This window comes from Ctenopharyngodon idella, chromosome 16 (genome assembly GCF_019924925.1).
Source record: "Ctenopharyngodon idella isolate HZGC_01 chromosome 16, HZGC01, whole genome shotgun sequence".
Taxonomy (NCBI): Eukaryota; Metazoa; Chordata; class Actinopteri; order Cypriniformes; family Xenocyprididae; genus Ctenopharyngodon; species Ctenopharyngodon idella.
The window spans coordinates 366,514-393,540 of NC_067235.1; the positions used below are offsets into that span (position 1 = coordinate 366,514).

The window sequence follows — 27,027 nt, forward strand, 5'->3', positions numbered from 1 at the left end:
CCAGAGTATGCTCCAGGATTGTGTCAAATAGGTCATTCAATAGGCGTCATGATCGTACAATCTACATACATGTCATACCCAAGTTTATTAGATCCACGTCGTACAGTGTGATTTATAATGATTGAAATCTAGGCCCCACTGACTTCCATAGTATGGAAAAAAAATACTATGAAAGTCAATGGGGCTCATCAACTGTTTGGTTACAAACATTCTTCAAAATATCTTCCTTTGTGTTCAGCAGAAGAAATTCATACAGGTTTGAAACAACTTGAGGGCGAGTAAATGATTACAAAAATGATGACATTTTTGGGTGAACTATCCCTTTAATTCTGCTATAGTTACTTCTGGCAGCTGATATAAATACTTATAATTGATTGTAACTAACTGTTTATACAGATTTCTCTTTTGAGCAAACTACTTTACATAAAGACTTTTTTTTATTAGTCAGCAGGATACCATTAAGAGCTCACGGGAGAGATGAGTTTTCAGCAGTTTCTTAAACTTTGTCAGGGATTCAGCTGTCCTGGATAGGGTTGGGAAGATCATTCCACCGGCAACGAACAGTGAACAAAAACGTTCTGGAATGACTTTGTGCCGCTCTGAGAAGGAACCCTGAGACGGAGTGGGTGGAGGACGGTGCGGAGCCCGTGGCTCTTCTGTAGGCCAGCATCAGTGTCTTGAAGTCAGTGCAGAGATAAACAGTGGTGTGACGTGGCTCTCTCGGGCTCACTGAAGAGCAGTCGTGCTGCTGCGCTCGGGATCATTTGGTTTGACTGCAGCCAGAAGAGCATGGCATCAGTCCAGCCTGGAAATCACAAGGTGATGAGAAGCTGAGAACGCTCTGATCTTCCTGATGTTGTGCAGCACAAACCTGCATGACCGTGACCTTACTTAGAGTCAGAAGATATTCTGGTTGCCAGAAATTCTAGTTAGTAAATATATTTAATAAATATAAGCAGTGTACACAATCAATGCTCATTAATTCATTCAAAAACCTGTTTATTTAGACATCACCTTCCACAACATGTCATTCTAATTTGACTATTCTTCAGTTAATGTTTGCAGCAGTTTTTTTCACTCATTCATAGCCATGATGTATTTACTACACTGTAATTTCACTGAAAATGAACATCGTAACACCACAAAACGAAGGTATTATTAAAGACATTATTATTTACACATTAGTATGAAACATCAGTTCAAAACAAACAAATCAAATAATTCTCTCTTGGCATCAGTATCAAGTGATCATGCAGTTATATCCAAAATAAATTAGAAAAAAATTGTTAAACTATTTTAAAAGACCATTAAAATGGGCAGCATTTATTTACTTAGTAAAGATGTCACATATTTGCCTCATAGTACAGCACTACTCCAACTGTGTGTTCCCTCATTTCTCTCCAGCTGGTTTTGTGTAAGTATGTGTTTAGTTTGAATAGAGAGTGTGTGTGTGTGTGTGTGTGTGTGTGTGTGTGTGTCTGTGTGTATGGCTCAGCACTGGCCTGAGCAAGAGAAGACCCAGACCAGCTTTTATTTTGTTCACACAAAGTAGTCTTTGTCTGTCAGTGCCTCTGCTCTCTCTCTCTCTCTCTCTCACACACACACACACAGAAGGATTCAGTCCTCCTTCACATTATTGTTGGAATGCCGTGTTTTCAGGCTTTCAGGCTTGAAGCCGCAGGGTTTGCTGGGCAGGAGGATCACGGTCAGAATGCTGATGATATGCACATGAAAGTACATCGATCTGAAGGACAGAGAAGAAACCAAGAGATGAACATTACCAGCACAAACAACAACATCCAACGACACTTTATAAGATAGTCACATTACACCCTAAAATAAACATGGCAAAATAAAATGAGACCTAATTTTAGTACTATTAACTTTTTATTAATTTTATTTATTTTTTTTGTATTGTGACAAAGTTTGTGAGGTTTGTGGCAAGGTATTCAGAGTGTTGACAACTAGTAGTATGTAATAATAATAATAATACATTTTATTTATTAGTGTCTTTCACAGCACTCAAACACACCTTACAGCATAAAAGCAACTAATCACCTATTTAAACACTATATAACATATAATATAGACATACTGTACAAACAATAGCAAAAGGGAAAAACAAAACAAAACATGGATATCAGTTTAATAAAGAATAAGTTACTTTAAAAAGATTTTTGTAATCTGGGATTTGTTTTAATCTGGGATTTAAACCCTGAACGTTTATAAATATGTTGTTCTTATTGTGGTCTGCTTTATAATGTACTACAATACATTGAGGTACAATACAGATGGTTTCAAAGCAGCTTTACAGGGATAAACAAGAAAATAATGATCAATGATGCAAACAGAGTCCATGGAGAAGCCAACGCAAATATAAGAATCTTAAACCTTCACTGAACAAAGCTTTCATAACAGAAGCGGTAAAGCAGCAGAAGTGGACAGCAGCGTGTAAGTGTGTGTTTGTTTCTTTTCTCATTTGATTTTAGCGTAGTTTTCATGGCTTGGAAACATTGTTTTGTTTACTGTCTGAAGTCGCGTTGTTCTCGTGGTCTCTGGTATTGCCAGTCTGCTGCAAACAAGGCAGACTTCATTACATCTATTACTAGTCATTCAGGTCTCAACCTCATGGCCCTGACAGAGAGCTGGATCAGACCAGAGGACACGGACACACCTGCAGCCCTCTCCACTAACTCCACTTTCTCACACACACCTCTGACCATACCATAATTCAGTCGGTTCACTCAGAGCAGAATCAGTATTTTAACGTTTCTGTTCATGTGTTCCTTCTGTAACATTATCATTCTGAAAATGGCTTGATTAGAAAAAAAAAACAGTTAATAACGTTATTTTCTAATTATATTATTGTTTTTTTTTTATTTATATATATTTCAGAGCTTGAATTGAACTTTATACTAAGAGCTTGTGACTAAAGCTCGTGACTCCAGCAGATCTTTAGACTGTCGGTTTTTGTTCAGAATGTTTTGTTTTTGTTTATGTTCCTGTTAAAGTTTCATTTGTTTCCAGTTTTTTTTTTTTTTTCGTTCCTTGAACCGGTTCGGAGCCCTGCTTCCTCCTCACTCTCAACCTCAACCTGGCTCCTGACACAACACACACTCCTCCACAGGTCACCTTTCAGCATAACCTACGCTCACTCTCACCCTCGGACCGATCCTCTTTGGTCTCGTCCACACTTCATCCACCTAATCAATTCTCATCACTACATACTATGCTCTCTTCTCCATTCTAAAGTCTCGTTTAGACAACTTTTGCCCCCTTTAATCCAGGCCAGCCCCCGCCACTCCACCCACCCTCTGGCTATCTGATGTTCTGCTGAAATGACACACTACCACAACAAAATGATCAATTCGTCTCTTGCACACTTTCCAAAACCTTTTCCACTCTTTATAGTCCTCCTCCTCCTTCATCAACCCTAACAACTGACGACTTTGCCATATTCTTCATAAATAAAACAACCATCAGTGGGCATTTTTCACACCACAAACTGACACACACATCTTAACAGCAAACACACACATTCTCCCCTCCTTCTCTCCACTCTCGGAGACAGAAGTCTCCAAACTCATCCTTTCCAATCATCCTACTACCTTGTCTGCTTGATTCTATCCCCACTCATCTCCTTCAAGCCATTTCTTCTTCAGTTGTACCTGCACTCACTCACATGATCAACAGCTCTCTTCACACTGGTACATTTCCCACAGCATTTAAACAGGCTCAGATAACCCACTGCTTAGAAACCCACTCTAAATCCAGGCCTTTTAGAAAACTACATCTCTTCTTCTATTCATTGCTAAGACACTTGAATGAGTTGTGCTTAACCAAGTCTCTATATTTATTTTACAGAACAACAACCAGGCTGGTTTCAAAAGTGGCCACTCAACTGAGACTGCCCTGCTTTTGGTTATTGAAGCTCTGAGACTGGAAAGAGCTGATTCAAAATCATCGGTACTCATCTTGCTGGATCTGTCTGTTGCTTTTGACACAGTCAACCACCAGATCCTTCTGTCAACCCTCATGACGAAGGCCATCTTAGGAACCACACTCCAGTGGTTTAAGTCTTACCTCTCAGGTAGGTCCTTTAGGGTGTTGTGGAGGGGTGAGTTTGCAACATCTAACAACTGGGGTGCCTCAGGGCTCAGTGCTTGGACCACTTCTTTTCTCCATCTACATGTCATCATGTCATGGATCTGTCATTCGGAAACATGTTTTTTGCAATCACTGCTACGCCGATGCCACACAACTCTACCTCTCATTCCAGCCAGATGATCCAATGGTTGCTGCTCACATCGCAGCCTGCCTGACAGAAATTTCAAACATTGCTGGCTGAAGGACCACCACCTTCAACTCAACCATGCAAAGACAGAACTGGTTGTGGTCTCAGCTGACCCAACACTTCGTCACAAATTCTCCATTCAGTTTGGTTCCTCAACCATAACTCCATCCAGGACAGCCAGGAACCTTGGAGTTGTGGTTGATGATCAGTTAAACTTCACAGATCACATTGCTATATCTGCCCTGTCCAGAAGATTTGCCTTATAAAACATTAGGAGGATGAGGCCCTTCCTATCGGAGCATGCTACACAACTCCTTGTCCAAGCTCTTGTTCTATCCAGACTGGACTATTGTAATGCTCTCTTGGCAGGCCTACCAGCATGAACTGTCAAACCTCTGCAACTGATCCCGAATGCTGCAGCAAGAGTGGTCTTTTTTTAATATAAAATCCCACCTTGCTACACCTACTGTGCTAGACTAACTGGGACTACTCACAGCACTTGCATATTGTTGCCCTATTGTTGGTTTGATTGCTTCTATTGTTCTCCTCATTTGTAAGTTGCTTTGGATAAAAGTGTCTGCTAAATGATTAAATGTAAATGTATTTTATGTAAAAGTTAACGACCCCTAGTTACCAAGGTGCTTTAAATGAAAGAGTTCATGACACGAGAAATCAAATTTTCCTAGATCTTTTTACATATAAGATGTCTTTGTACCATTAAAAAATCCTGGGTACATGCAAGGTTCATAGCTTAAAATGTAAAAATGTATTTATTATAAATACTATGCCAATTGATGGAAATGCGGAACACAAAGTCTACAAACAGTTCCTCGTGTCGTCTGTAGAATCGTTTATGGGGACTATTGTACAATTTTTGAAATAACTTTGTTGTATGCCACAGTCTTATTGTGGTACAATTTTTAGATTTACCCAACCCTAAAACTTGCATAAAAACAAAAAATAATTTTATATGTTGGCTAGATAACACTTTCCCTTCTTCATGGTCAGTTCTTGACCAGAACAAGCTGCAGCGTGGACCAGACTTTATGCCAAATGTATGACTACACAAATCACATAACTGAGCCTTTACCTGTAATACTGCATGGTGGGCTCGACGGCCAGCAGAAGGAAGGGCATTACAGTGTAGCAGATAGTCATCTGAGTGGCAGCCCAGGTCACAACATCATAGCAGATCTTGAGCAGGCGAGAAGACAAGAAATACTCCCGGAAGTTTCTGCGTACCTGATTACATCAAACCAAGGCAAAAGGCAATAGTGAGTGAGTGGCAGGTGTGGCTGAGAATGATGGGCAATAAAGTCATTTATATAAATGTGTGACTCATACTGCTGTGTGTGTTGTGAGGAGAAATGGAAAAAGACAAAAGAAAAAAAAATCCCTCGCAGGCAAAATACAGAAAATACATTCTGTAAAATCCTTTTTATTTTGATGATTTATCTGGTCAGAAAGGCAACACCTTGTTTTAACATGTCTTAAAAGCACATTTTGTGGAGAAACTCTCCTCTTATTCCGTCACACCCTACATCAGTTTCATGGGAGAGGCATGTGGGAAAGGGGAAGCTTTTGTTTTGGTGCACCTCTCATAATGAGTATGCGTTAGGTGAGTGGGCAGCGAGTAAGCTGTGATTCACTTCTGTCCGAGACACATTCAGGAAAGATAGTTTTCCAGTATAAATGCGATGCAGTTACGTGTTTTTTCCTTCCATATGTGGAACTTTTTGCACCCCATGCCCATCTGACATCGTGTTCACTGACTACTTGTAATAGCAGGTGGAAACAGGGCCTAACTACTTTTTGAAATAATGCAGCTTTTCCAGTAACAAGCTGCTGTTAACAAGTAACGATATATCGCAACGAAAAACCCTACGGAACAGTTTTCCCCCACTGTGTCGCACACAGCTTATGTTCTCTTTGGTCTCTTAACCTCTGCCATGCTAAAGCTATGTTGGTGTGACGCTGCTGTAAAGCAATCCGCCCTGTTCACAGTTTCTTACCTGCTGACTAAACCTCCATACTCCCAGAACAGACGTTTGGGGGCAGTGGTGTAAAGAAAGAGAAGCTTTTTGCCTTATTAGAAGTCACTGTACCATCAGAATGATTTTGAAAACTGATATTTCAAGGTTAAAATAAATAAATAAATAATAATAATAATAAAAAAAAAATAATAAATATTTATTATTATATAAATAATAATAATAATAATAATAATAATATATATCTCTTACATACACCCCCAGTTTGACAGACAAGGCTTAAGATAGTCCTAGACTAAAATGCATGTTTGAGCTTTTTTAACTGAAAATAACTTGCACCGAAACATCTTAAAATATGTCAGTGCCATTGTTTTGTAAACCCCTACCTGTTATTAGTCAAGTCAAGTCACCTTTATTTATATAGCACTTTTTACAATGCAGATTGTTTCAAAGCAGCTTTACAGTGATAACTGGAAAATAATACAACAAAGTTTGTTTTGGCTGTACAGCGGCTCTAGAAGAAAACAGTGTAATTGTTCACCTTAAGTAAGTTCAGTGTTGATTCATTTCTGTTGCAAAAAAGTTATTAACTTAGTTAAAAGACAGTGATGTCATCATCCAGCTCAGTTCAGTTCTCATACAATAGTGTCAATGCAGGCAGATCAGTAATATTGCTGAATATTAAGTTAATATTAAGTTAATTTAATTGTTGAATTAAATCTTTGAATATTAAATTAATATAAAATTTAATATCGACTAACCGAGGTGGAAAAGCAGCAGCTTTAGGTTTCAGACACAGCCACAGAGAGTGAGATTTGCAGTGTTTTTGCAGTATGTGACAGAGAATGCAGTTCAACCAGACCAACAGCACAAGTTAGATGTGAATGGCACAACAGTGATGCGGGTAAACCAGTAACCTGCAGTGTCTGTACAGGAGAAATGGAGAGAATCTGTGTGTGTGTGTGTGTGTGTGAGAGAGAGAGAGAGAGAGAGACTCACAGTGCGAGCTGCTAAGGTGATGGGTATAGCGGTGATGAATGTAAAGTAGTATCCCGGGTACACTCCATGCCAGATGGCCGACAGCACAAATGTGAGTGGCATGCGGTAAAACGGCGCTCGATCATAACACACACTGGAGCACAACAGATGAAAGTATGTGAGAAATGGCAATGAACAGATATATGCTAATATATATACACATGAGAATTTAAAAATACCTATATACAGTATAGCAGTTTTGGTAACACTTTAGTATGAGGAACATTTCTCACTTTTAACTAGTTGCTTATTAGCTTGCATATTAGCTGCTTATTAGCAGTGATGGGAATAACAGCGTTATAAATAAATGGCGTAACTAACAGCGTTACTTTTTCAGTTACGCTACGCCTTCCCTATTCAACTTAAGACGGCAGTTAAGCTTTCTTCATAATTTGAATACGGAAGGAGGTCTGGCGGAAGCTGGATATTTTACTTTATAACTTGTTAAATATGGATTATTTTTTTACACAAACGCATCGCTTCTCTTCAGAACGTCTTTATTAACCCCCGGAGCCGTGTGGAGTACGTTTATGATGGATGGATGTGGATGGAGACAGTTTCTTCAGCTCAGACTCGTTGTTTCCCGTTCACTGCCATTATAAAGTTCGGATGCGTCAGGATATTTATTAATATTTCTCAGATTGTTTTCATCAGAAAGAAGAAAGTCATATGATGGCTTGAGGGTGAGTAGAGCTTGGGCTAATTTTCATTTGAAAGTGAACTAATCCTTTAATACTGTAATTCTGAGTGGATGAGTCAAGTATAACTATGAACAACAAATCTCCACTTCCCGTTGCGCTTCAGTTGGTCACTTCAAAGCAGCGTCAGTAGTTGATGTTATGGGTAACTCTGCCCCGGAGTAATTCTCTCTGAAACCCGTATAAGATCACACCATTGCCATTCATTGGCAGATGATGCTTGATCCTCCGCTCCACATGAGAGCGTCTCCGCACACACATAAGCACGATGTAATTCTAGTCAGAATTTTCTGTATTTACGTTTTTTTTTTTTTTTACATCATGTCTCAGCAAGCCTGTCTTTGCTTCATTTTGTTGTTTCTTGCACAATTTCAGTGAATTTAGATTATTATTCTTCTTCTTATTTTTTTTTAAATGCAGAAAGATGCATTTCTGCTCATTGCTCTTAGTATTATATCTCTGTACTTCTGTACTTGCATTTTTAAGGATGGCGTACCACATATGTCCGCCTCTATGTCTGTATTCATTCAGTTCTCCGAGGGGCAGGAGCGATGTTCGAAACGCATCGTACACCCCGAGACACACAAGGGACTACCGTGCGGTCAAGGTAAGAAAGAGCACAAAGACTCAAGGGATGATTTGATAATGACCCAGACCTTCTTTTCCTCTCCCTTTGAAGCAACACTTCTCACTGAGTTCTGTGTTCACCATACAGTGTCCTATCATGTCCTACGGGTGAGGATACGTCTATAGACTCACTGTCGCTGGAGGCCTCGGACCGCAAAATCTGCTCTCAGTCAGATGAACCAACCCTCCGAATCTACCTCGAGGGGCAAAGTGACAAGAAAAAGCAGCATCTGAGCAGCTTAAGCTAGATTGTCCCGATCCTGATGTGTCAGAGCACTCTCGGCTGGATGATCTACGCATCATGATAAAAGGCTTCTACAGCTACTGTTTCCTGGTCACCAATATCAGCGGAGGGTTCCAGGCCATTCTGGATCTAAGAGGTTTGAACTGGACACCGAGAAAGTCTCTGTTCAAGATGCTCACTCAGAGCATTTTGTTCTTATGTTCATCCATTGGATTGGCTCATGTCAGACCAAAGAGAGGTGGATGTTCAGAGAGACGATTGCTGAGATTCTCTGTCAGGTGTGAAGGTGTGGCACACTGAATCTCCTCTCCTCTCTCTGCACATTTCTGAACTACTCTTCCCTTAGGGCATTACACCGGGAGAATGGAGGCTTCATCTTCACCTCGGCTTCCCCAAATATCTCCCAAACATTCATGTGGTAAAGTTATTCAATAAATGACATCACAATTCAGTCCGTAACAACAGTTTATGTTCACACAGTGCTTCTGTTGTTATTTCGGCGAGCTTCACATAACCAGGAATTGGAGAGAAAACGTCAGCCAATGCATTGCTCTGACGGTATACAGGCGTCATAGAGCATCACTCCTGAACAGAGTTCCTCAGCGCGTCATCATCTGAGCTACAGACTCATTCCCTCCTGACAGCGAACACTGGTTACACTTATAGCGGAGAAATTCTTCCTTGTCTTGACTGGTTTGGGGGACATTATTTGCACTGGTTCAAAACTTTCCAATAACATTTTCTTGTCAATAGCAACAACATTTAAAACTCACCTTTTTAGCCAAAAAGCAGTCTGTATATTCCAGTTGTCAATAAATGATTTAAAACTTGTCGCTGTCTGCAGACAGAGAAAATATTATATTAATTCATGGAATGAGATCCACAGCCCTTCTGTGGCATTAGAAAATGCAGGACTGAATACACTGTTAAAAAGATGTGAACAAACCTCAATCTCCCAGATGTGAACATTGGAGATGAGGTCCCAGGACACTTCTCCTCTCTCGTTCACACCACTGACTCCAAACCCCGCTGCATTATGGACCGCATCCGCTGTAAATGAAAACAACAACAACAACAAAAAAAAACATTCATTTACTACACAGCGCTAGTCCTTTTAGATAAGGTGTAAGGATACCCACACTAACACACTTCCATGACTCTCCAATCGTTCATTATTAGACAGTCATTTCTCTCGGCAAACACAAAGCCACATCGCTCAAGCGTAACCAAACATTTTTCTGGTCTTCACGTAAACTTATGAAATGACTAAAACAAGAAAGCAGAGCAGTCTGTTTTTTTTTTTTTTTTTAATTAAATTCATATTATCACTGAATTTGCACAGAATTACACTTTCTAAAGCAAAACTGTACCCCAAACGTCTATGGGGTAAAGTTATTCCATAAATATCATCCCAGTTCAGTCTGTTACAACAGCTTATGTTCTGGCGGGCTTCGCTTCAGAAAATCCTCCGTTCTGAAACCAACGAAGGTGACCGGCTTACTGACTGAGGGGCGAAATCAACAACAACAGGAGCTTTAGTGACACCCAATCATGTGTAAGGACACCCACACTAACACATTTTCACGACTTTCCAGTTATTCATTAGTAGATTTGTAAGCACAAGACCAATTTTTCAGATTTAAATGATTATCCGTAAACTTTAATGTACAAACTGATGTCATCACGCTTGAGAGTCAGTTGTGCTCTACACGATCACTCACAAACAACAATTTCTAGCTGAAACAGACCATTGCAAAACAACATTTCCATGATGTTTTAAAGATGAAGGGTATTTTGTTTTGTTTTGATAGTAAGAGTACTTTATCTGATCCAGGCTTAATATGTTAAACACTCTGTGGCTCAAAACATCGTTTGAACATCCTAACCAGCCAAACACAACAGCCGATGCCATGAGTTCGGATTGAACCAATGACAGAAAAACAGTCATTAGTTTTGTAATTCCATTTTGTGAGGCTAGTGATGCAGAAATTACAGGCTTCATCTTTTTTTTTTAATTTTTTTTTTACATGATTTCTCAAAGCCTGAAAACCATACATTTAAAATTCCCTGGCATTGTTCTCTATGACTATAGTAACCCTGTTATCTGCCAGTTAGTTTTAATATTCTGGAACAGATCTATGTTTTTCTGCCAACAATGCATGACAAGAAATATCAGTATGTCTTTCATAACACGTTCTCCTTTCAGCCAATCACACGGTCTCAGGTTTCTGTGCCCATCTGCTTACCGAGGGTCCATGCAAAGTAGAACTTGGGTCTGGCTGCCTGGACGGAAATTAAAGCATAGGCCAATCTGGTAACGAAAGAGGCCTCGCTGACGAATTGCGGGTCCACATTGTACGTTATGGGGAACGCTTTGGTGATGATGAAGAACCAGAGCAGACAGCAGACGCACACAAGAAGCTTGTTAATCACAGTCCTCTGTAGAAGAACAGCAGGAATTCATCTCAGTAGACAAAATTAACACTCAAGAAGCTTCCTGAGAAATGTGCAAGACAACCTGGTGATGTTGTAGTTTAATAGTTTAATCACCCTAAACCTTTCTAAGCATTGATTATTTGATCCAAATAAACATGCCACAAATTAAACAAAGCACACATGTAAATGAATATTTCACCTAGCAATGAATATTCTGTCATCACATAGTCATGCTCACAAGACTTTCTTGCTTCATTGGAATACTAAAGGAGTTTAGCAGAATGTAAAGGCTGCTCATTTCCATACAATGAGACCTGGGACTGTCAAGATTTAAAAATGACAAAAAAAAAAAAAAAAAAGTATGGTAAAAGTACTACAAAAGTTTTTAGTGATGCACCGATATGAAAATCTGTACTGTTAACCGATAATTCTTTATATTTGAAAGCCGATAACCGATATATTGGCCGATAAATCTAAATCAACATTTTTTTATATCATTTTTGAGAGCCTGATTACAAAAACACAAGTTTCACCATTAAAAGCCACATCCCAAGCACACATTATAATGTTCTCATTATAATTTTATGTATCTTATATGACAGACTTGCGCTGCATGTTGCACTGTGTTTTCCTTTTTGAAGTGACTCCAATCATATTTCAAGCAATTCAAAACCATCATGAAGGACAGTGCACATCTGAAGGAAATAATCCATTATTTATTAGCTTTAATATAATCTTAACTGGCCGATAACGATAACATTAAAAATGAACATATATCAGGCGATACCAATATGGTGGCCGATATATCGTGCATCCCTAAAAGTTTTTGTTTCACAGAAGAAAAGAAAGCAAGAGTTTTAATGGCATGATGGTGTTAATGATGGCAGAATTTCATTGTTGGATGAAGTATTCCTGCCCTGAACACACATAAAAGCCTAATTCATGCTGTTCTTAAAGAACTGATTGCTCTTCTTCTGTTTGTGTGTTAATGTGTTGGGTGTCCTGTGTGAATAGCTTTATTTCTACAGCAGTATTTGGATGAATCTGTCTGTGTCTCACCACAGGCGACGGCTCGGGCACTTTATTCCAGCCGTTCTGCTGTGAGCCGATGTCTTTGACTCTTTTCAGCCTGTGCTGCACATGCTGACCCTTTATAAACTCAATGTAGTCTTTATAGATACAGCAGGGGCCCACCAAGACACTCAGGAAGTTGATATTGTAGCTCAGGTACTCCAACAGTGACGGCCTAGAGCTGTAGATGGAGGAAATAGGCGGGTCAGTAGAGAAATATATGACTTATCTAAACAATAATCACTGTTTCAGTCATAAATATGGTCTGCTTCTGTGGGGTGAAGCTGTTATTTCCAAATGAAAGTAGGATGCTCTTTGGTTCACATCTGCATTCATGTTTGTTTTTATTATTTTACACCATTGTGCAAGCTGATATTGTTTAAATATATATTACAAGTTTAATTTGTTAATGAAGTACAAATGTAGGTAACTAAAGGTCAAGGGCTTGCAAAAGTTTTTTTTTTTTTTTTTTCATTTGCATCATGTCCAAATAGGCTGTAATCGCTGCCAAACATAATCGCATAATGTAATCGCTGTCTTCTTTTACTTTTTTCATTTAATAAATTTGTAAACTTATCACAAATAGTTTTTGTGTTTTCATTACAGGGTGTGGAGTGTAGACGGATGACTTTGTGTCCGGGATTTTCCACTATTTCTGACAACTGGCATGAGTAACCACCAAATATCTGCAAGTTTTAGAACAGATTTTGCCCTGTAAGAAGTTGTGGATTCTGCTGAGAATTAATACTCATACTGTACTGCCAGACGCCTCTGATCCTCTTTAAGTTCCTCTCGCTTTCGACTCATACCTGAAACACAGAGAAAGGCAATGAGTCATATTTTCTGAAATCATCAATAGAATTCTTTTCTAAGATGTCAGTGACACGACAATTTGTAGCAAAAAATTCACAAAAAAACTGCATCAATGATTTCTCACCGTCATGCACCTGAAAGGCGAGAGTAGTGACCTTCTGTGTTATCATCATCAAAGGGCTGAAAATAAGAGAAGACAAAGTAAATGAAACTAATGAAACATTTATCATTAAGAGAAACAGTGTTTAAATATGACTAATGTCCTGCTACATAAGCAGAGTGGTTCATTTTCCTTCAGTTAGCGTACACACTCAAGTATAGTGTCCAGCGGAGGTCAGATCCACACTAACAGTCAGCGGTCACACTGAGTTCGACAAGCTTTGAAAGAGAAAGACTGATGCTGATTCAGTAACCAATTCAGTTCTTTCAGTGAAGGATTCACTAAATGGGTTTGATCCAGTAACGTGAGTGAAAACAACCCATTAAAACAACTGAACTGAGTGATTTGTTCGTGAATCGGCTTTTGCTCCACAGGCACAAGACAACTCAGCATGCGCAGGACGAGCACAGTGTTTTCTGTCCCCAGCAACGTTAAAATCAAACTTGCACCCTTGAATTTCGGCAGTACAGACGTCATCCCTGCGTGTACTAACAAGTGTTGTTAGTTTGCAGTGAGAAGCGGTGAACCGTTACAGCCAAATGTACAGAATTAGACTTCTGTATAATCCGCTGTGTTATAAAGAAAAATAAATAATATTGCTAAGTATCTGCGTTGATTTTGTTTGTTTGTTTGTTAGATACCTCAACCTCTAAACGTGACACTGGTGTTCGTGTTTGTCAACTGACCTCAGTTCTGTGTGATTTAGTCAGAGGAACGGCTAATGCAGAGGTGCCAGTAACTTTTTTAGCCATACTTGTCAATAAAACAAACACACAAAATAGCAACTTAAACATCAATTTAATAAATCGTATGATGGGTTGATGTATGTGTTCATCAGAAGTGGAGTGGAGAGAAACAGATGCTGCTGGTTCTTTTATGTTCATATGCTGCAGTTTTGTTTTCTGTTCACAATTTATTTTGTTATTAAATTTTCATTGAACGTCAGCCTCCTCCTTATCTACACAAGGGACTTTGTTACTATTACATTTAAAGAGAGAAAGAGACATTGACAGCCTGACAGCACTGCTGCATGTTATCTCTCCTCTTGTTTATCCAAGGGTGTGTACAAAAACCTTAGTGAAGGAAAACTGACTAAACTGGTAGATAAGAAACTAAGTCAAGCCTCGGGGAGTGGCCACATCACAGAAATCAGAGCATTTGAGTGTATGACGCTGTTTCACGCTAGATGCCAAGCAATGTGTATTTTCAGCGCCCATGTTAACATGTGAGAACATTCAAACAGAAGGAAAGCCGCAAATGTCCATCTTTCCTTCACTACTTACACTGAATTAAAGTGACAGTGCGTTGTTCATGATCAAAATGACAAAAAACATCATACAAATGCCCTCACCCTGAGAAATCTGTGGACAGGACGCCATAGTCGAATATGAAGACTCTGCTCACTTGGCAAAGCGTGAGGTATCCGAGCGAAGCAATCAGAGTATATCTGTAATGAGAACACAAATGAATTCAGTGCTTATGTTCTGAAAAACTCTTCTGAGAAGTGTGTGAGCAGACTGAACTGATACACTTCTACAGATTGATAAAAGATAAATTAATTTACACCATTAGTACTGTACAGCTGTGACCACTGATTCATCATTCATGGACTTCATTAACACACGGTTTTAATGTCAAAATTATAAGGATGTCTCGAGCTGATCTCATGGCCCATTAAGCATTTTTTAATAAATCTAGAAAAACTGCTAATTTTGCAGTGTTGTCTTAATTTTATACCTATAAATGTGATTAGTGTAGTAATTGTTATATTGGAATTGCTCTGTATTTTACATTTGAGCTCCTGAGAAACTCTCTGTACGTCCCTGTAGACACTGGATTGATTTTAATAACTTTAATGTACTTGAAGTTGCAACAAGAACTAAGAAAATACAAGTATAGGATTGGGATGCGGTATCAGCAGAAACTCAATATTCAATGACTCGGATCGGATTGGCGGCTCAAAACACTCGATGGGGTCATCCCTAGTCATAATGTAGGAATTATGATAGTAAACACTTAAAGCATAACCATGAACCGCACAGGTCATTCGTGGATGGAAGGCTTCAGTGCTTTCACCTCGTTTATCCTGGTTTACAAGACAAGAATTTTGCAAGATCCAAACAAACAAACAAATAGCAAAAAACAAAAGCACACTACTCTGAATTATGTTGGACAAGCATTGGGGAAGACTGTGGTTTAGTCCCAACAATATACATAACAAAAACTGTCAGAACATCTGCTGCTATAGTCAGAAATAGAAAATATACATTTGTCCTTTGCTGTGTATTTTTAAGCACTTTGTAGAGTGACAATGTGCTTATATCAGCCAAGTCAAAGAGTTCTGCAATATTTATATAAAAAAAAAAAAAAAAAAAAAAAAAAGAATATTTTGAAAGCATTTTAGAGTTGAAATGCTATGGGGGTAATGCCATCTTAAGAAAGAATCACTTATAAAATATAATATTTAAAATGATTAATTTATTCTAAAGAAAGTCAATTAAAATAATTATTTTCAGTATGTGGTTTCATTTTTTGGCCAGGATTGTGGTTTCTCCCCCAATAAAAACACGTCTGGGCAGAAAACGGAGACGCTGCTCACCTGTGAAGATTGTGGACACTGGCTGTGATCATAATGCCATAACAAGACAAGACCAGGATGAGGACATGCACAGCATACCTGTCACAGCGAGAACATGCCGTCTGATCAGAGAATAAACGATTTAAGATCAAAAATAGACAGACAGACAGACAGACAGACAAATGGATGAAGTGGTCGGTCTGAAGTCTGACCCGAGTTTGGTGTCTGTAGCTTTAAATCTTTGTCTTTTTCTAGGTGATTGATCTAGTGTAAATGGGAAAATTAATACAGATGGCTGGATGTAGAAACATGTAAAAGTGCATACAGCATACTGATCTGAATGATCCATGCTATATATGAAAGTACTATGGTATTACCATCTCATATCTACAGTGACCAGGAGGGGACGTGTTCGGTTCACCTAGTTTTGTCATGGCCACAAGATATTAATTTGTGGGAACGTCATATTAACTTGTGGGAACGTGACAATAGTCGAACCACTGCAGTCATGTTGACTATTTTAACAATAGACCCTGATTTGGACCCTGAATGTGGTAATTTCGTTGCTTTCTATGGGGGATAAAAAAAAAACCTCTCAGATTTCATCAAAAATATCTTAATTTGTGTTCTGAAGATAAACGAAGGTCTTACGGGTGTGGAACGACACGAGGGTGAGTAATTAATGACAGAAATTTCATTTTTGGGTGAACTAACCCTTTAAGAAATGCACAATGTAGCCTATAGACAGCATTCAAATTTACAGTATTTACAAAACAGGCTACATGGTCATGTAAGTAGGCTATTATACACTGCCCGGCCAAACAAAAAGTCGCTGTTTGGATTTTAATAGGCAAATACTTAATAATCTATGAATAGATCATTATTGCAGTGATTATCATATTTATAGCATGTTATATGTTTGGCGAAGGGTCTTTTAACCCTTAAAGATGAAATGTGTTGCTTTTCATTTCTTAAACAACCATGTAGGAAGACACATCATGGCCATATTCCAGAATGACAATGACAATGTGTTAAAATTGTGAAAGAATGGTTCAGAAAGCATGAAAAATAATTTTCACACATGAATTGGCACCTCTGAGTCCTGACCTTAACCTCAGTGTAAGTCTACAGAGTTTACAGAGCGCAGGACTGCATGGAAATAAATGTTGTGAGGTTATTTCCATCAAGAGGTGCATCATTTTTTGGTCAAGATCTTGTATTGACAATGCAAGAGGTGAGCACTCTGTAAAGTCTCCTCCAGCACATCCCAAAGACTTTTAATAAAATTAAGGTCAGGACTCATAGGTGCCAATTCATGTGTTAATTAAAATCCAAACAGCAGGTTTTTTTATGGCCGGGCAGTAAGTATGTATGTAAATTATATATATATATATATATATATAATTATAAACACAAGAAAAATATGTTGTTCCCTCGACAAAATGATCTTGTGGCCACTACTATTATCACCTTTCCACAAATGAATATGTCGTGAACCGAACATGTTCCCTCCCGGTCACCGTACATATCTTATACAGTAATTTTTAGGGTCTTTGTGCAAACAAAGTTAACTGTGAAAATACAATGCATTGATTATCATATCATAAAATGATACATTTTCAAACAGAAAAGGCGTCTCCCTTACCAGCCAAAGCAAAACATGATGATTGAAGCTCCAAAGACGAGAGCGACTGCATGTCGAACCTCAGCGGTGACACGCTGCGGACTGAGAAAGAGGCGAAACCAGAATGCAAGCGCTAGTCCAAAAACCTGGCAGGCAATGAAATTCACCTGAGGAAGTGAGAAACAAAATAGATCATATGCAATAAAACACAGTCCCCCGGTTTCACAAACCAGGCTTAAGCTAGTCTCAGACTAAAACGCATGCTTGAGCTGTTTTAACTGAAAGAAACTTGCACTGACATATCTTAAAATATGTCAGTCATTGTTTTGTCTCACACCAGTAATATTTTTTTCTAAGACACGTTTATAAAAGCTACTTAAATGCCCTAATTGAACTAAGGCCTAATCCTGGCTTAGGCTAAGCCCTGTCTGTGAAACCGGGCCAGTATGTCCAGGTCTCACTTTGTTTTCTCTATATATGCTGCTCTTAGGGTCTCTTCACTGCTTCAGTGCCCTGTGAAAGTATTCAGACCCCTTCAGATTTTTCCACATTATGTTGCAGCCTTACGCTAAACTGCTTTAAATTCCTCTTTTCCACATCAGTCTACACTCCACACCCCACAATGATGAAGCAAAAAACAGATGTGACAACTTTGCAAATTTATTAAAAAGAAAAACAACTTAATTACATTGTACAAGTATTTGGAGTAAATTATATTTTATAGTACTCTATAGGACTGCAGTGATAAAGACTATGTCGATTAGCACTGAATTATAAATATACTTTATTCTTATGAAAATACCCGAGATGTCTAGAAGAACTCAGATAAACCATATATCACTGCAATTGTTAAACGTCTCTATCTGTGTTTTATTCAGCCACAGTGATCTCTGGATGCCTTTGTCCATATAAGGGATTTCCTGGAACGTCATAAGTTTTGGCTGTTTCTCAATATGCGTTCTTCAGCGATCTTGCTCTACGTCATCATCAACCATCGAAGTTCAATTCCAATACTCAAGAATGCAAGAACAGAGGACGCATGAAAGTACCCGGATGTGTTCTTGATATCGAGGATGCATCGAATGCAGACTTGAGAGAATCGAAACGTTAAAAATCCCAGAAGACGCTGCGGGCGGTTGACGTACGAAGCCCTGCAAGCATTAAACTTCTTGTTCTCACCAAGTGGCAACAAAGCCACTGGAGGGCAAGCCTGCAACCTTTAGCCAAAAAAGCGTAACGGCTAATGCTAACGCTCCGCCCCCGGCAGTACGCAGGGAAGGAGGGGCTGTTTTTTGAATGGATGTCAATGGATGAGAGGCTTCACTATGCTGATTAAACAGCTTTTGTGGGGAAATAGCTAATCATTTAACTTATCGACAGCCTGTTTTCTAATCTTCAGCATGTTTTACACTAAACAATACTTTCGTTGGGAACTATAAGTAGATTTTAGCTCGATAAAAATGTATTTTTTTAAGAGAAGGCAGACTAGGGAATGTTGCGACAGGTAGGACTCATTTATGGCATTACCAACAGCAAATGTGCCGCATTACTGTTTAACAGATAGAGCAATAGATGTTGTGTAAAAGCCACTGGAAGGCAAGCCTGCAACCTTTAGCCAAAAAAGCGTAACGGCTAATGCTAACGCTCCGGCTGTGGCGGTACGCAGGGAAGGAGCTTTGAACGGCGGGCACTGATGTCACTGCCATTACACGATAGGCTGAGAGGTGCCGCATGTGATTAAGTTAGCCGTTACGCTTTCTCCAATGGTAAGAGATACAGACCCACTCCCTATAATATACAATCTCTGGCGGCAACCTCCCCCAGTTTCTCGTGAAGCCAATACGGAAGTGACTTAAACTGCAATTCATCGACTGGCCACTAGGGACAGGCTCCAAAAGAGAGCAGAATCTCATTGACCCACATGTTAAAACGGCCAGCAGAAAAACATGTTTACAGCTTGGTACAAATTGTGGTTTTGGTCTATACTGCTAATTTTGCCCTTCATCACAACTCTGAGGGGGGTGAATTTTTTTTATAACTCATCCGTTTAAATTATATTAAGCCTTAAAGTTCTGCATAATTAAGGGCGTGGTCACTTGAGTGACAGGTAGATTGCGCTGCTGTCTGTGAGCCATCGTTCCAGCCGCTGAATTTGGCATCTCAGCCGTATTTGTGCTTTTTTCTGGATTATTTTATACAATTATAAAATAATATAGCTTGCTGCGTTAATGATTGAGACTCGAGACAGATGTGTGTCTGTGTAGATGTGCTCGCATGCGGAAGATAAACAGAACACACGTTGTTGGATCGTGGCATTGGCTTAAAGTTTTGTTCTTGAGATTTACTGCAATGACAATGGCGGGAGGATATGACAGCACTGCTTGGATATTATAACTAAAACTGCTGCATTTCGAAAAATTATATTTTGGACGCAGACTCGTTTGTGAGAGTTTAATGTACGATCATATATAGTTTTACAACATAAACGCTGCTCAGGTTGCATAATGTCTTGAATAACGATGATGGAGAGTAGCATTCAGAAGAAATGTGATGCAAACAATGGATAATCTATCAATATTTCATGGATTTAATGCTTTTGTGGACAAAAAGTACTGTTTTTTTGTCTTGCAATGGACACTCATGGACATTTTACCAAATTAAGCGCCACGGATTGGATTGATCTCGTGATCATCATTTCATTATAAAGGTATGGAGTCCCGTTTGATTTTGCGTGTTGTTATTTGCACACCTGACACAAATTAATTACTGGTGTTGGAGCATCTATATCTTAAAAAAGACACCGTAGATTGACATTACACATTTAGAACTTTCTAATGATATAACTTACCTTTAATAATATTTTAGATAGTATCTTACATGAGCACATGAACTCCATCTGCAGAGTCATTCACCATTTCCTTTAATAAAACTATCATCATATCAAATGCTGCTTAGCAGTGGTGTAGTCTAGTTTTTTGTAGTGAGTATACTGTGATTTTTCCCTCCCAGCCTCATACTCACCCGTCCCAGAGCAACACCCTATAAGCACCGCCACACTCACTAATGCATATAGTATGTATCTGATCTAGGCTACATGTAATTGAGAGCATTCTGAAAGACTGCTTATGTGTGTTTTATCAACATGTCAATTTATTAGAAGCAACACAAGACTTTAACAGCCAATGACATCTACAGCTGAAGAGACTCTGGACTGATTTTCTACTATTTAGTGTCAATCACCATCTAACTCAGCCGTTAAGATAGACTGAGATGTTATATGAATATGGTCCCTGGAGCATATTTTATCAGCTAGGCAAGTTTCAATGCACATTTAAGAGTGCAAGTTGCAACTATCATTACTCTCTAAAAAATGTTTGGTTAAAAACAACCCAAGTTGGGTTGAAAATGGACAAACCCAGCAGTTGGGTTAAATGTTTGCCCAACCTGCTGAGTAGTTTCATTTAACTCAACTATTGTGTAAAAATTGCTGTATTGCTTGCTTAAAATGAACCCAAAATATGTTGGAAATTAACATTTATTAATATTAAATATAATAGCTAAACAATAACCTTTTATTAAATCGTTTAATAAATGTTCACCTTTTGATTATTATTGTTGCCTCTATAATTATGTGTCTGATTTTCAATTTCCAACCTATGGGTTCATTTTAAGCCAGCCATAGTCATTTTTAAACAATAGTTGGGTTAAAAAACTACGCAGCAGGTTAGGCAAACATTTAACCCAACTGCTGGGTTAAAACAACCCAGTTGCTGGGTTTGTCCATTTTCAACCCAACTTTAACCCAGCATTTTTTAGAGTGTGACAATAATGGAAACATAAAGCTTATCAGTATGTCACAAAATCACACTGTTTTGCACCATTTCCTGCCAGTCTGTCATCATAGTTATGCATTTCAATTCACTAACTTGCAATTCGATTCGATATCAGTTATTTTGGATATACTGTATATCAGGTACAGTACATGGCAAATTTTCTCAAGAAAAAAAAAACCTCAACTAATGCTGTAAAATATACATGGGAATCAGTTGGTTATTGAAGGTTAAAATGAACTGATTTGTATACAAACTTAAATTACACTCAAGGAATTTTTTATAATAATAAAGTTATAATAGGCCTACTAACTTTAAATTTATTTCTACTCCAATTCGTTTTTTGAAATATAAACATTTAAATGGTGGCTGTCAACTTGACAGATTTATTCAAACATGCATAATATAGGCTATTAAAGAACATTAAAAATTATGTTAATATGTAATATGGTGTATATATTTAGCTAAATGCTCCTCTCTAAAGCTCCTCTCTGTCACTTAATATGTTTGTTCTGCGGTAAATGTGATGTTACGTGACATTGTTTACAAGCTGTTTTTAACGTCTTTCCGTGGTTGAAACACTGATTAAGCGATTATACAAGACATGATATGGATTTTGTTAAGTTGTACTGTATCTTTTAACATACCTTCAGAAGTTCATTCATGTTTATTTCGCGCTGTAACTGGTATTAAAGCGGAGGAGAGGATCAGTTCACGTGCGCGTCAGGCTGCCGCCTCTCTTGAACTGCTGCTGCGATCTGTCACGATCACATTAAAGAGCGCCAAAACGGTATTTGTTTTTTTTTTTATTCCGAAGTAAAATGGGCAAAATATGAAACTTGAGACTTTGAGAAATATGAGACTTTGTTTCATGTCAAAAGCAACAAACCACAAATCATATTTTGTGATTTATTGGATGGTTACGTATCCTCGCGCTTTTTTAAGTGGGGGTACGGAAATCCTTGAACATTCCTAGTGGGTATACGGCGTATACCTGCGTATCACGTAGACTACACTACTGCTTAGAGACGACAACATTCCCGGAGCTCTTCTCGGAGCTGTTCACGTCAAATTCAAATTACGCGTTTCTGTGGCAACACTATCAACACCAAAATTAATCTGCAGTGATCAGGTGGTACAAGTAAGAGCTCTCAGCAAATTCCCAGTTTACAAGTTGTAATTATGAGTTCTACGAGGACGTGAACACTTTTTACAAGTTTGAATCTTGTAATGACGACATGGTGTGAACACATATACACAGAATCTCAAAGGTCTTCACAACAAGCTGTCAAAATAAAAGTTTGGTTTAACTTATAACAGAAATTATAACAGAAATATATTACTATTGCACAGTAGACTGTACTTCAAGTAATAGTAATAATACAGTTTATTAAAACCCACAGAATCTCAAAGGTCTTCATTACAAGCCGACAAAATAAAAGTTCAGACTAACTGTAGTAAAAATATTTTACTAGTGCACAGGAGAATTGACTTATTCAAGTAATAATCAAAATAATAATTATAAAACAATTTTAAGGAATAAAAAGTTTGCACATTTTATTTCAAACCGTAAACTTGCAAAAAAAATAAAAGGAATTATTACATTTCAATTTGATTATATTTTAAAAGGTTTAACTATATTGTTTGTTTTATAAATTGAAATTTGTAAGTGACATTACAATATTTTATATTCTATGTACTCCTGATGGTAAAATAAGCTGCTATAAATCATATATAAAGGTATATATAAAATAACTGCGATACACTGTGAAACTGACAGAATCGTATAAAATACCATGACAGAGATGTTCGGCCGTACCGCCCAGCACTAGAGGGCAGCATAACAAGAAATTAACACTTTTGCAAGACACAATAAACGATCGCTTGCGGCCAGCTGTCATACACAAATGACGTCAACAGAGATGGGTTATTATTCTTAAAAAGTCTTAATTTGTGTTCATCTGAAGAAAGAAAGTCATATACATCTGGAATAGCCTGAGGGTGAGTAAATGATGAGAGAACATTCATTTTTGGGTGGAGTATCCCTTTAAATACTGGATACCTCTGTCTCTGGTTACCCAATGCAAAAATACTGCCTGAACCAGCCTAACCAATACTAACCAATAAATGCTAACCAATACTAACCAATACTCCTGAACCATCCTTACCAACCATCCAGAGCTTTGATTAATTGCTGTGACAGGTTAAGTTTCTTTAATATTTGTTCCTTAATGGTGTATATTTCAACTCGGAAGACACGCCCACTGGCGTGGAGCTGCGGTCTGACATGGAGCACACCTGTGCGGCGCAATCACAGAAGTGTGTTAGTGGCTTTATAAAAAGCATGTCTAAGTGTGCCGTTGTGATTCTTCTGTGTGCATGTTGTGGGCAGAAAAGGTCTTTTGGCTTATATTTCTTGTTGCTTTCCCCTGGTGAGTCGCCTGATTTATTGCCCTTTTTCGTAGTCGCAGATCACAGTCTAAATATGTGTTTGTTATCAGGGATGTGTGTGTGAAGTGACAATGGAGCGCAGGTAGCATAAAGTTACAATAGTCTGAATCTCGCTTGGGAGGTAAGACACTTTTATAGTGGGTTCTTTTTGGGAAGGGGGAAATCATTTGAAACGTTTTTACTATTTGTTTTTTGTTTGTTTTCAGGTGCGGCCTAAGAGCGCTAGCTGCTGTTTTATATGTACGTGTTTTATACCTGTTTCATTGACTGATTTCATATATCCGTTTCATATTGCTGTTTCACAGAGGATAGGACTGACTGTGGACGTCACGGTTTTGAACCGCTGCTTTACAGTGTTTTAAAGATTATTCTGCCTAATTTATCTGTAAGACAAGTTTGAATAAGTGTTGGACGCTTTCGTCCTTTGTGCAAGTAAACTAACATGCTTTGTATTCTTCTTCAGTGAAGCAGCTTGGACTACTTTTTAAAATATTAATTGTAATTTATCAGTTATTGTTTCTTTATTTTGTTTGTATAAATGTTTGTTGCCGTGTATTTATCCACGTGATTATTTGATGAGCTGTGATATTGAGGTTTAACAGAAGGGGAGAGAATATTTGTCTTTTTTTGGTTTGGTTTTGTCTTTTTGTTTGATTTATCACTTGCTTTAAGAATTATGCACTGATTTGTTGTGTGGTTTGTCCCTTCTGGTAAAGTGGACTTATACTAGTCTCATAGTAACTGGGTAAATAACTGGTAAACTGTTTAAGAAGTTCCTTTTTTTAAGAACATTTTAGAGTAAATGATTTTTGTGGAATAAATTTGTACTATTTTGGAAAGTCACGTCTCTGTCTTTAATTCCATCCAAACCAGCAGGGTCCTTCATCTTATTGTATTTCTGTACAGTAATAAATACTGTATTTATTTTATTTTTCCTAGGTAGAGAAATAACCTAGGTGGCGTAGTCGGGTTTCTTTTTCTACTTTTAGCCAAAGGTTACATATGTCCTTGTTTGTTTGTTTGTTTGTTTATTAGGTGTCCAAGCACCAAAAGTACTAGCTCTCTATTGTATTTGTTTGTGATTTTCTTCTTTCTCTCATATTATTATCATTCTTTTATTTCAGTTTGTATTCATTCATTCATTTATTCCCAAATCAAGCAGCCCTACCGACCACTAAGAAATCTGGCAGATTTTTAGATGGTGTCTAGATTAAATTCCATATAATTAAATAAAGTTTAACCTCAGTTTGCAAAGAAATCTGTATTCTCCAAAATATTCAAAAATCAATAAAGATGCATTTCTGTCCAATTAAATATTATTTGTCTCTTTTAACATCTTCTATAAAGAGACTTTCAACACTCAACAATATATTATATTTGATTATTATTATTATATTTCAACAATATATTATATTTGATATCTGATACGATATATCTTAATGTTATTGTTTTAAGGCACATTGGTCAACAGTCTGTTTTAATGGTGCTAAATAAGTGAATTAAATCAAACTGAACTGAAATGTCAAGTCAGTTGAATGCTTTACAGAAGTTGTATACTGTACATCGTTTCAAAGCAGCTTTACAGAAAAATATTGCATTATGATGTGAAATTCAATAAGTCATCATCAGTTCTATTGAAAGCTTCATAAAAAATTATGCTTGAAATATACTTGTTATTCTCCCAGTAAGCAGGACAAAGGCGACTGTTGCTAACGAAACACTCCAGAAGGTGATACTAGCATTGGAGAGAACAGAAACTTGTGAAACCAGTTCTCCTGAACAGAGCGAATATCGTGTCTGAGTTAACTACTGCAATATGACAAAAGTTTGAAAGTTTTATCTACTTGTTACTGGTCTGGCAAAGACCACTTTAATGATTGTTTACATCTTGACCCAAGAGAAAAACTAAATCAAAAGTGGCCGTCTGTTGTAAAGTTTGACTGGCTTACCTGATCCAGAGGAACGCCAACCTGATCGCTGACTGGACCTAACCAGGTGCATCCAGTGGTTTTAAACGCGATGTCTGTCTTTTCCTGTTCGTCCATCCTGCATGGTGTAGATCCCTGTATCACCTCACTATTATCGATGTCGCATCGCCAAACATTACGGGTGAAAGTGTCATGAATCAGAAGTTCAGTATGATGAAGAAAGACTCAAGCTGAACGCTCCCTAACACTGGAGTAAAGTTGCATGTGTGAAGTATGAAGGCGGGGCTGCTGGAGCTGAGCTGTCAGAGGGCGTGTGGACTGATCTCATTGGAGTGTGTGGAAATCTCACATTACACAACAGCCTCGTCTGAGATGCCAAACGCCTCGCACTGAAAGTAGTCAAGACGGCTGCAGTGAATGAGGTCCAGACGGACAGTTCTCAGCCACCAACCACATCAAAAGCAGATCTCGCGTGATTCACACTCATGCGCTGTGCTACACTGGATAAATATATTTAACAGCTAATCAATGGCTGTGTCCGAAATCGCCACCTATAGCCTACCCTTAAACAGGGCACCATTTGAGGTGCTGTCCAAAACGTTATTGAGTGCACTCATTCAATCCCATAATGCACCGCAACAATCAGTGTAGACTACAACTGATGTACTTAACACTAGAGAATACACTGCGGAAACACTATATTCAGGGCTCGGACTAACATCTGAGAGCAGAGGCGCTGTTTTTTTTTTCTTTTTTCATAAAGGTAATATAATCATATTACTGTTTTGCATTAATAAGTGCAGTTACCAATAATATTTCATGTTTATCTATTGGAAATTTGACAGTAAAGCACTGAGCTTGAATCGAGATGCAGATAAAATTAACCTATTAACAGTAATGTGCAAAAATATTTTTATAGGGAAAAATTTAAATATTCTATTCTTATTAAATATACCATACTGAACTGACTAACAGCTTCAGTGATTATAAAAGGAGCGCTCTTTACTTGATTTCTGTGTAATTTATCCACAATTAGAAGAAGTTTTTGTTTTTCATGAGACTTTTCCTAATTTTCCATATATTCAGAGTCAATAAGTGCTCCTCTGCTGCCATCTAGTGGTAATTTCATGTCTTTTTTAAAAGTGTTTGTTTACCTAGAAGTGTTAGTTTTCCTTCATCTTTAAACTTTTAGTTTTACAAATCATCAAATTAAAAATAACATTAAGTTTGGATAATATTTAGAG

The 27,027-nt window shown here is 38.0% G+C and overlaps 1 protein-coding gene across 1 annotated transcript; it reads right to left on the minus strand.

Moving 5' to 3' along the window:
• Nucleotides 1–982: 982 nt before the first annotated feature.
• Nucleotides 983–26,284, minus strand: mboat1 (membrane bound O-acyltransferase domain containing 1). Its single transcript, XM_051866285.1, has 13 exons — nucleotides 25,805–26,284; nucleotides 17,596–17,741; nucleotides 15,972–16,049; nucleotides 14,724–14,819; nucleotides 13,337–13,392; nucleotides 13,154–13,208; nucleotides 12,388–12,580; nucleotides 11,139–11,331; nucleotides 9,839–9,942; nucleotides 9,666–9,730; nucleotides 7,285–7,417; nucleotides 5,385–5,536; nucleotides 983–1,744 (listed from the first exon to the last, which is right to left on the minus strand). Exons 1-13 carry the CDS (start codon nucleotides 25,898–25,900, stop codon nucleotides 1,618–1,620), a joined length of 1,494 nt encoding a protein of 497 aa, XP_051722245.1. The 5' UTR covers nucleotides 25,901–26,284; the 3' UTR covers nucleotides 983–1,617.
• Nucleotides 26,285–27,027: the final 743 nt, after the last annotated feature.